Source organism: Hyperolius riggenbachi, chromosome 4 (genome assembly GCF_040937935.1).
Source record: "Hyperolius riggenbachi isolate aHypRig1 chromosome 4, aHypRig1.pri, whole genome shotgun sequence".
Lineage (NCBI taxonomy): Eukaryota > Metazoa > Chordata > Amphibia > Anura > Hyperoliidae > Hyperolius > Hyperolius riggenbachi.
This window is the reverse complement of record NC_090649.1, coordinates 192983959-192995903: the sequence shown is the minus strand read 5'-3', so window position 1 is coordinate 192995903 and position 11945 is coordinate 192983959. Positions and strand designations below refer to the sequence as shown.

The following is an 11945-nucleotide window of genomic DNA, read 5'->3' as shown; positions in this document are numbered from 1 at the left end:
GGTCAATAACACAAAAATGACTGAAATGAATAAAATCAATATGACAAGCAAGCAGCACATGGGGGGGAAAACCGGCTTACCGTATATACTCGCATAGAAGCCGAATTTTTGACCCCCAAAAAGAGGGCCAAAAGTTGGGGGGTCGGCATTTATGCGAGGCTTGGGAGGTGGGTGGTGGTGGTGGGTGGTGGTCCGCGCCCCCAACCCCACCCCCTGCCCGCTCGCTCCCTCCGCGGCCGCTGCTATTACCTGTTCAGCCGGCGGCCGCTTCCTCTAATCCGGGTGCCACTCTCGCTCTGCTCTCCAGTCTCCATCATGCGCATAATGTGTATCACAGCAGCGTGCCCGGCGCTGCTGCTGTGACGAGGCAGGAGAGAGCGGTTCCCCTGGTAACGGCGATGTAATGGCTGAACAGGTAATAGCAGCGGCGGCCACGGAGGGAGCGGCGGGGGGAAGGGGGGATCACTATACTGGCTATACTGGGCACTATACTGGCTATACTGGGCACTTTACTGGCTATACTGGGTACTATATTGGCTATACTGGGCACTATACTGGCTATACTGGCCACTATACTGGGCACTATACTGGCTATACTGGGCACTATACTGGCTATACTGGGCACTTTACTGGCTATACTGGGCACTATACTGGCTATACTGGGCACTTTACTGGCTATACTGGGCACTATACTGGCTATACTGGGCACTATACTGGGCAATATACTGGGCACTATACTGGCTATACTGGGCACTATACTGGGCACTATACTGGCTATACTGGGCACTATACTGGCTATACTGGGCACTTTACTGGCTATACTGGGCACTTTACTAGCTATACTGGGCACTATACTAGCTATACTGTGCACTTTACTAGCTCTACTGGGGCACTACCTACCAATACTGGGGCACTATACTAGCTATACTGGGGCACTACCTACCCAGACTGGGTACTATACTAGCTATACTGGGCACTATACTAGCTATACTGGGGCACTACCTACCCATACTGGGCACTATACTAGCTATACTGGGACACACTGGGGGGATAACGCGGCCTGCACCAATCCAGCATTTCCTACCCCCGGCTTATATGGGGGTCAATCATTTTTCCCAGTTTTTTAGGTAAAAGTTGGGGTGTCGGCTTATATGCGGGTCGACTTATATGCGAGTATATATGTGTAACGATCGTTGTCAGCACACAGAGAGAATCTGATTATTGGTGATCTGCAGTATCACCAAGAATACAGATATATACCTGATTATTGATGATCTGCAGAATCACCAATAGTACAAGTATAACTAACCTCTGGACACCTGATAAAGTGTGTTTGGTGCAACAGTATATGAGCCTGGACCACCCGAGGAGCAGGTGACCCTAGACCGTATAACGAGTATCTCCTAGTCAGGGTTGGAGATAACCAGAGAGCCAGTGATTCCCTGAACTGCTGGGAGTCAGACTCTACTGCAGTCAAAGGACTCCTATGAGATAGAGTCCCTGACTGGATTGCAGAGAGGTCCCTCTGAGGGACAGGGAGCCCCTGCAGCTACTGGACACCCCACCGGGGGGGTGTCACAGGTAGAAGGGTCAGCCAGGCTGGGTCGGCAACACACAAGCAGATAAGGTACAGAGACAGAAGGCTGATTCAGTAACCAGGGACAGGCAGGGTCGGCAACAGGTAATCAGATATGCGTAGGTACCGAATCAGAGAGCAGGAGAAGGGTCAAGAGAGCAATAGGTCATAACAGATATCAAGCAGAGGCCTAGTCTAGAGTGTGAGGTCCGTGGTCTCAACACCCAGGAACTGGTCTAAAGAATAACACAGCAATAACACAGTATCCCTAAGCTTGGGTGTGAGGTCCGTGGTCTCAACACCCTGGAACTGGTCTAAAGTATAACACAGTAATAACACAGTAATCTGGCTAAGTGTGAATTCCCAGGTCCACCTGGTTCTAACACACTATGAGATCTGACTATGGTCTGAGTGTTAACACATAAGCATTCGCAACGGCAGACAACCAGCAACTGACAGGCAAGATGTATATATAGCAGAGCGCTCCTCAGCGCCGCCCAGTCCGATTCAGCCAATCACCTACTGCGCTGGGATCAGCTGATCGTCCTGATCAGCTGATCCCTCTCCTATTGGCATAAAGGGCCTGCCTGTTAGCGCGTAGCTCTCCATCTGTGTGCACTACTAGGCTCAGACAAACCAGACGCATGCTGCTGCGGAGAAAACGCCGGTCTGAACGCGGAACCAGCCGCCTCGCTGTCAGACCGCACGGCGGTGTCTCCGCAATCCATTACAATACGGTACTTTCATTTTTCAGCATAAGTTTCACATACAAAATTGAAAAGGAGAGATCCTAACAAAAGGTTATTCCAGACACTGGAACATGTGAATTTACTGACATCTGCTGGTTATAACAAGCTTGGCACAGTAAAGTCCCACTACTAGCTCTGTAGCATTATTATTATTTATTAACTTGGCTCTGACATCCTATAGAATACATAGTCGTGTCTTAAGACTTCCATTGTGTATAGAGTTCTAGATCTACAGTTATAAAACCAATAGGTGATGATTTGTTTTCTATTTCCAACTGGTATGGATTTGCAATCTAAATAAACAATTACCTGACCCAGCTGTTTTTTGGATCAGTGCATTCATTAGTTCTTATATACTTAGAGGTCCTATTTATATTTCTAATTTCTGAAAAAAGCAAATACCACATTCTTTAAGAATCTTACTACTATACATCTTTATTCACATTATAATGTACATATTTTCTATAGATACAATAAAGAAAAATGTCTTCTCACAAGTGAAGTACACTTTTATCACATGATCAGCTATTTTCATGTTGCACAGAATGTGTTTAGACCAAAAACATTGATGATTTTGTAGTCTTGGCAGTGCAATGTGCTTTCAGGCATTTTTCTGTTCACTTTATTTTTTTTCTCTTTCTCTGCTTACTTTAAGCACTCACTTTAAGTTCAAGAAAATGTCTATTTTTTGTTTTGTTTTATTCTTCTGCATTGGGTATCTAAAGTCAAATTCTGAAGAGCAGCCTAAGTTGTTCACTGTGTTCATTCGCCTAATGACCGTGCTCTTTTTGAAACTTTTTTAATGTCAGAAATATCATCCTCATCTTCGTAGGCTGGATTAGTATATGTTTTAGAATCACCGTTTAGCAGATTACTTTGTGCATAAACTGTGTCTCCAATGGGTGGCCAGTGTGGGTCTTCTGCCAGTGCAGCTCTTAACTTCTTATAGTTGCTTCCAGGTTTTAATCTCAAACATCTCTTCAAAGCCAACCAGAGGGCTCTGTTGTCCAGAATGAATTCCTGAAAAAGACAAATGAAATATATTAAACAGGAAACATCCTAGTAAATATGCAGAGCAAATACCTAACAAAATAAAAAAGACTTACAAGCAATACATCCTTTGATATGATTTGATTACAACATCTATTATAACTTAAAGGGAACCTAAACTGAGAAGGATATGGATTTTTCCTTTTAAAATAATACCAGTTGCCTGACTCTCCTGCTGATCCTGTGTCTCTAAGACTTTCAGTCACAGCCCCTGAACAAGCATGCAGATCAGGTGCTTTGACTGAAGTCAGACTGGATTAGCTGCATGCTTGTTTCAGGTGTGTGATTCAGCCACTACTGCAGCCAAAGAGAACAGCAGGACTGCCAGAAAACTGGTATTGCTAAAAAGGAAACATCCATATCCCTTTCAGTTAAGGTTTTCTTAAAGGTGGCTATACATCAGGCAATTTGGTGGCCGATTGACCATCCGATTTGATTATTTGAAAATCGGTGCTGCCAAGTGCATGCCCGACCAACATTGCAACTAATTTCGGGCCCAAAATTGGTTGCATAGTCAATCGCACATGCTGCATGATGTTGGGCCAACTTTCTTGATTGGGTGTGCTGCGGTAACGGAGTGCACTTCCAGGATGATTGCCGAATGCGACGAAACCCCCAGCGCTGTCCCCCCTACCTAGTAACGTGGCCACGTGTATGGCGTCTGATGTCATACGCGCACCCTTACTAGGAAACCATGTGGGGTGTGAGTGTATGCACAGTTGAATGCACCCGGATGCGGGGGACAAACTGAGGCCGCGGACAGGTAATGTATCACTTGCTCTGGGCACCTGGAGAACACTTAACACCCAGAACATCACTGCTGAAATATGCAAATTATCCATTGTCCCTGCAAGCCAGCCATGCCTCCAGATCCACTGGAATGTAATGATGTGTCAGCTTTTTAATGTTACAGAGCAACAATAATCCAACAGTTCTGGTTCACCAAGAGTTTTCTGGGTTATCTGTAATTCTTAGTACACTAAACTGAAAAATATGGAGGGGTGATGTTAATGTTGCTACCCCCAAAAATATACATAATTAAATGGTGGGTGGCTATGCCTACCAAATAGTACCTGTAGTTTTAATATCATTTAATGGTAATTTAGTCAGAATTCTCCAATTGAATGTCGCTTGATACTGACCTCTATCATGAATGACACCACAAGGCATATGATCAGCATGACCAACATGTGGATTCTCCAGCTCATAGGTGTGCAAACAAGCTGGGGAAGAACAAATTATAACATTTCAGTTGATAGACAAGATATTTGTAACAAATAAAAAACACCACAGCATGAAGAAACAAACATACCAACCATAGTATACAAAGTACTAAAGTAGAAACTCTTTTGGGTAGAATAAAATATCAATGTTTAATGAAATTGTAAGTGAAAAATCATTACCAGGGTCAATCTCAAATATTACATTTTAAAAAGATCAGGCCATAATAGCACCATAATATGGCCAGAGAGTGAGTGGCAAAAATGCATAGGTCCTGCAGGCTACGCAAAGTAAGCGCATGCATGCAGTGTAGGAACAGCAGCGTCCATCAGGGTAGTCCACCACCCCTGTCAAGAACCGTGAAAGCACATAATGACCCAAGCTCAACCATAAATATGGAAACGTTTTCTTTTAATATGCAAAGTACATAATGCAGATTAGCACAACATTTCAGGTGGGACAAAGGGCTCCTGCCCAAAATGTTTGTCTGCATTATGTACTTTGCATAATAACAGAACATTTTTCCGTATTTGTGGATGAGCTTGCATTATTATCTGCTTTTACAGAGAGAGAATGGCAGCAGCTGTCTGTTTTCAATCTACTGATCCCTCATCAATCACATCTCTCATCTCCTGACCTAGCCACCTGCTAATACAACCGCAGTTTGGCTCTGAATAAGGCTGCCTTTGTCACTCTTCACTCCCCCCATCTAATCCATCAGCTGTGGCACAAAAAATCCCACAACTGGAAAAAAAAAATCTGTCCTCAATTGTTACTTTCTTTATCACAAGAATAAACCGCATTAATTCAATGCAGTATATACTGTCATTAAGCAATAGTACTTCTCTGTACTCATGTCTTCACAATAAGCCAGACCACCCCTTTTCTTTGCCACATTTCCTCATTTCTACACCTCTAAACTACCATAGTGCCCAAGACATAGGTACCTACTTAATTAAAAATCATAACTATCAAAGTAACATCTAAGCTCAACATGTTACCCCCCCCCCCCCCTTCCTTCTTTCCTCCATGTTCCTTCCCCTCAATCAGTTCTGGTAGTTTGGATGAAGTTACTTCTGTTCTCTCATGATCTCCCTCCACTAGTTGTCCATTTAACCATGTCTCCTCTGAGTCTACCTTACCCCATGCCCACTGCTCCAGCCTCATCCCTGCATTAATTGAACTGCTTAAAGCAGGAGGATTAGCCATACTAGGCCAGGGAAAAACACATATATAAGTAGATAAATGCTTGATCTACTTACATAACACATGTATTGTACTGTCCACATTTTGATTTCAGTGAATTTTATATAGCAAATGAAGAGAATTCTGTTCCTGGTGGGAATCATGTCTTTTACCCACAGTTTGAGGCTAATTACTGATGTCATTTCTTCCCTTAACTTTTTTCTTCCCAATCGCTGAGTCACCTCAGCCTTGCTTGTAAACACAAGTGAGCAGAGCATCATGTTTCTGCTAGACAGCTAGGCAACGAAATAAAGGGAAGGTTGCACTAACTGTGAAATTGCCGCTCTATAGTTGGCGTAAGTAGTGGATACCTTTCTGCGTGCTACCTGTGCACTGCAATGTTGATGATATTTAGTGAATATAGCCTATACTGCAAATGAGGCCTTGCAGATCTCTGCAGTCTGAATAATGATAGTTCTAAGCCAAGCAGCATCAACCTCACCCACACTGATCTTCCCACTTTCCCCTCTGGCTACATGATGAAAGCTTTACAACAGGTTATGGGGCTGCTGAAGAAGGGGTGTCTCTAGCCAATTTGTCACTCCAGGCGAGAAAACCCCGTGTGGTGCCCCCTGATGAAAATAATCGTAACGCAGCAATGTTTCACCATAAAATAATTATAACGCAGCAATGATTCACCATAAAATAATCGTAATGTGGGCAGCGTTCACCAGAAAATAATCGTAATGTGGCCAGCGTTCACCAGAAAATAATCTTAATGTGGCCAGCGTTCACCAGAAAATTATCCTACTGCGGGAAGCGTTTCACTGCAAATGTATAATTACCTGTAAAAAGAAAAGCATTTACTCACCTGCAGAAGACTCCTCTCCCTGGGAGCAGCTCCCCCGACGATCTTCCTGCAGCAGCGCAGCCAGCCTCCGAAAGTCCCATGCTGACAGGCAGAGTAGGGCTACAGGAAGATGGCGCCTGAAGCCCTGTACTGGAGACACAAATAGTCTCCAGTACAGGGCTTCGGACGCCATCTTCCCGTAGCCCTGCTCTGCCTGCCGGAAGACTATGCAGGCTGGAGCAGTGAGCTGCGGGCAGCGGGGATGAACTGGCGCGGCGTCTATTAGACGCAGCGGCCAGTTCACCACAGGGGTCGCACAGTCTGGCGGGGAAGGTGGGCACTTCCCCCCGCGGCGGCGCCTCTCCCACACCTGGCTCTCCAGGCCACCGTTTGTCCTTGCCTCGTGGCTAGGACACCTCTGTGCTGAAGTGTCATTTGATGCAGTAAGATAACATTCGAGCACTATAAATAGTAATCTGTCATACAGTATATTGAGAACCATTCTTTCAGTTTAAATAATTTTCAAATCAGTGCACTTACCTCCAAAGCAACATACATATTCTTAATATCAGCAAATATGAAGAAGAGTGTGAGAGCAAATTCCACCACTAATGTGGCCATAAAGATGTCTGCAAAGAAAGGTGGTGTAAGTCGCTTGGCTTTAAATAGTGCTAAAATTAGCATGAAACTGAACAAGCCGTTTTCAAACTGCAAGCATTTGCAATAAGCATAAATCTTTGCGTCAACTCAGAATTATTTGAATCACATTGACCATCCCTACAGCACAAGATTTATGCAATCAGACTGTGAGACTAGCCTTAGTACAATTTTGTTGATGCTTTCAAGTCAGTCTTACAGGGTTTTGCATTACAAATTGTATGCATGCTTTAGCATCATTAAAAATAGCTGTAAGTGAATCAGAAGCTATACAAATTAACGAACAGATACTTACTTAAGAAGAGGGAAGGCTCTGAGTCCAATAGAGCTTTCCCATTTTCCTCACGGTGTCCTTGTTCCCCTGCAGGCTCCACCATCCAAATCTCCCACCGCGGGAGGCTTTGGAAGCCTTTCGGGAGCTCATGTGCTCCCGAAGATGGATGACTCCGTACTGTGCATGTGTGAGTGTGCAAGAGAGCGTGCTCACTTGGGCCCAGTATGGAGCGGCCCATCTTTGGGAGCCCGACTGCTCCCGAAGACTTCTGAAGCCCACCCGCAGTGCAAGAGCACTGTCTCCGACCGCTTGGTTGGAGCCTGCGGGGGAACGAGAGGACGAGGAGAGGAACGGGAAGGTTCTATAGGACCCAAAGCCTACCTCTCCTTAGGCAAGCATCTGTTTTTTTTTTTGTTTTTTTGTTTTTTCATTTAGGCTTTAGCCTCCCTTTCACAGAAGTTGTACTAATATGCCAAGGTAACCAGTGCACTCACAGTTAGTATACAGTGGCTGACGGAATGGTTTTCCTTTTGAGAAGGTGAAGGCCAGAATGACCAGGTGCACAGCTGTAAGCAGCCACAATGACGTGTTCTCAAAGCTTTCATAATTCTTCTTAGTTCTTTTGTGTATTAGATCATAGGTAAGGTTTAGATTCAAGCTTGAATTCACTGGGTTACATGCACTGTAAAGATATAATAATACTTGTTTAATGTAGGAAGGTTAGCAATGAACAATTTCAGTTTTGGGAACACAAGCAATGTTTCTTATGTAGTAGCAGAGTCAAAAATGTCCACTTCACTAGTCTTATAATATATATATATATAAATGTTTCAATGTTCAGAATTGTGCTTAAAAACAAGAAGAGAATCGAGAGCCCAATATGGTGCAGTATTGTCAGGTAAAATGAAGAGTTCAATACAATTTTATGTATATATACTCACAAACACGGGTTACCCATAGGCAACCACTTTAAATGCAGGTGGGGAGCATTAGGACCTGACCCCACTCAGGTTAAGAAGTCGCTCTCTGTAGATAGTAGATGGGGATGCACACCTCCACCCAGGGTGGACTAGAAGATCAGCAAAAGCTCGGTATACAGAGGCGCCAGAGTAGAGTAAAACGTTTTAAAAACCGTTTAAAAGCAGAGGGGGATGTTAGGGTGGACTTACCTCCCTCTTACAAAAAAGAAAACTCACTCGAGTCTCGATAAAACAGAATTGACAAATAATTTATTCAACTCCACAAATGCAACGCGTTTCGCGGGCGTGACCCCGCTTCCTCAGGCAAAAATGGGAGCCAACTCAGTGGGTCAAGCAGTAGGTTTGAGCGCCTCTGTCACAGAGAAAGATTGTGGGAGAAAACCTGCTGAAAACTGTCTAAACACTGGGAGAACATAATGATTATGAGCAAATTATTTCCTTGCTTCTTTCAAACCTTGATCTCTAGAACTGCTATGCAAAATTGTTGGCCTCCCATGATCACATAGTGAATCCAGCCCCTGTCCAGCCCACTTCTGCAAGTCTACACTTTACTGTAAGAAGAGGCAACAGGTAGAAATTTTATGTATTCCAGCCGGTGAGGACCACAATAGATTAGGGCTAATGTCATATAATGTACCGTATATAGTCACATTATATAAGTAGACTCGTGTGTACCCAATTTTCCCTCAGAAACCAGGAAAAAATGATTGACTCGCGTATAAGCCCCACTCCAGTATAGCCCCCTTCACAGTAGCCAGATGTACCACCAGTACAAGTCAGCCCCTTTCCCCATAACCAGGTGTGCCTCAAGGATGATACAGCTGTTTCTCATGATTAGATGGCATCACAGATATGAGACACAGCGACTGACACACAGGAAAAATCCCTGATCATTGCACATTGCTTGCACGCTCTGCTCCACAAGCCAGGGGACACAAGTAGTCTTGATCAGCGCACTCTGCACGCCATGTTGCAGGGATAGGGGCACGGACAAAGCAGGGAGCCAGCTGGCAAGAGCAGGATCATTAGTGCAGGATCATTAGTGCAAGATCCTTGCATGTCTGCAAACATGCATGTCTACACCTTTCAAGCATCATTTGCCATCAAGACAGCATTTTGTGCAGTTCTGAGTGAATATTGTCAGAGCTTATAGAATTCCATTGGCCAGATTGTTGGGGCTCATATGGTGGGTGCTTCTGTAACCAAGGTAGAGACAAGACAAGACAAATAACATTTATATTGCGCTTTTCTCCTTGCGGACTCAAAGCGCCAAGAGGAAATGTTTTGTGCATCATGAGGCACAGTATCTAAGATTCTGACTGTATACAGTAAGAATGGTAAAACTACATTTGACAATCACCAGTGTGGATGGAAATGTGCGTTGTGTGACAGAGACAAATGAATATTGCTTACATTTGTGGTAAAAAAGAGGATGTCTGCAACTACAAAAGTGACTGCAGAGCTGAATATTGTGCTCACAAATCCTATCAGTATCGAAAGAGCAAGAAGGGCAGAAACTCCACAGGCAAGGTTTTTATGGACAAGATACCATTGCAAAACCACTCATCAGTGATGCAAACACTACAAAGAGGAGACAATGGTGCCGAAGTCATCAACCGGTACTATGGATGGAAAAAGGTAATTTAGTAGATAAGCTTTACATAGTTCCTGACTTTACACAATGGCCAAATTTACTTCTGGAGAGAACACCATCCCAAGCTTATGATCCAGATTGTTTGCTACCAAGAGTGAGTCGTGGCAGGGGTTCAGTCATAGTATGGGCAGCCTTATTTATTTATTATTTATTTATTTGTTGTATTTATAAACCGCCAACATATTACGCAGCGCCTTATTGTGGTTTTCTGACAGACCCATCAGGGGCCTAACTAGACATCACTGGGCCCCCCTGTGAAACTTTGGATGGGCCCCTCCCCCTCGCTTTGTGCACAGGAAAACTGAGAACCAATGTGTTTTCCCCATGCAGATAAAAACACTTACACTTAAAGGAAATGTCAGGCAATCTATGCTACCCCCAGATCTACTTACCCGGGGCTTCCTCCAGCCCCTTGCAGCCGACAAGTCACTTGTCGCAGCTCTGCTCCCAGTTCATACATACACACACAGCCGTATTATTTTACTACATGAGAGCACATGCTACATAGAATAAGAATAGAATAGAATAGAATAAGCTTTATTCGCCAAGTGCGGCAGGTACCGCACCCGGAATTATTTGTGGTAACAAACGGCATTTGGCATAGTGCAATAACAACAGTAGTGTGAACAACAACAGGAGCGACAGCAGCAAGAAATAACAGCAGCAACAACAACGTAGTGCAATGACAACACGCGATAATGCAAATTGTAAACATGTAATGCTAGCGGCTAGTCGTGGGATGTGGTTCGATGCCACGGCTAGAGTTCAAACATGCAGACATGACTCCTTGCGTGGCTGGTGGAGACTGCGGGATGTCGTTGGAGAAAGCTAGTTGAGGAGAAGGACTGCTTGGGGGAAAAAGGTGTTTCTGTGTCTTGGAAAAATATAAAAATTGAAACCGAGAGCCCAATATAGTGTAGTATGTCAAAAAATGAGTAACAATGTTAAAATAACAAGTAATATACTCACAAGTCTGGGTTACCACAAAGGCAACCACTGGAAGCGCAGGTGGGGAGAATTGTAACCTGACCCCACTCAGGTATTAAGAAGTCGCTCTCTGTAGACAGGAAACAAATGGGGATATACCCCTCCACCAAGGGTGGACTAGATCAGATTGGAAATTTGTGATAACTGAGGCGCCAAATTAGAGTAAAACCATCTAAAATCAGTTTAAAAGGAGGGGGGTTGGTGGATACCACCCTCAGGTATATAAAGACCAGCCAATAAGTCGTTATATATGAATAATATAATGTATTATAGAATCTCCAGGCATGCAACGCGTTTCACGGGTCAAATGCCCGCTTCATCAGGCAATCAGTGTTGGAGACACACTAAGCTGTATCGATTTTTAGGCCCAGTAGGCGCTGGCGCTGGTCTTTATATACCTGAGGGTGGTATCCACCAACCCCCCTCCTTTTAAACTGATTTTAGATGGTTTTATTCTAATTTGGCACCTCTGTTATCACAAATTTCCAATCGTTTCTGTGTCTGGTGGTTTTTGTGTGAATGGCCCTGTAGCGGCGTCCTGAGGGAAGGAGGTTAAAGAAACGGCAACCAGGGTGGGAGGGGTCCTGTGGGATCTTGTTGGCCCTGGACCTCATTCTGGATGTGTGGAGGAGGTCCAGGGGGGGGGCAAGGGTGACCCGATAATCCTCTCAGCGGCTTTTATCACTCGCTGGAGTTTGTGCTTGTCTTTTTCTCTCGCCCCTGAGTACCAAACAGTGATGGAGGAGCTGAGGACAGACTCAA

General features: G+C 44.4%; 1 protein-coding gene across 2 annotated transcripts in view; it reads right to left on the bottom strand.

Annotated features, from left to right (window-relative positions):
• Nucleotides 1-2731: 2731 nt before the first annotated feature.
• Nucleotides 2732-11945, bottom strand: part of LOC137571672 (probable cation-transporting ATPase 13A4) — a 134589-nt gene continuing 125375 nt past the window's right edge. For both annotated transcript variants that reach the window (XM_068281168.1, XM_068281169.1), the window contains 4 exons: nt 8057-8244; nt 7172-7260; nt 4518-4598; nt 2732-3345 (listed from right to left, as the gene is read on the bottom strand). In XM_068281168.1, the coding sequence (XP_068137269.1) occupies nt 3088-3345; nt 4518-4598; nt 7172-7260; nt 8057-8244 (616 nt within the window). In that variant the 3' untranslated portion in view covers nt 2732-3087. The remainder of the gene's footprint in view (nt 3346-4517; nt 4599-7171; nt 7261-8056; nt 8245-11945) is intronic.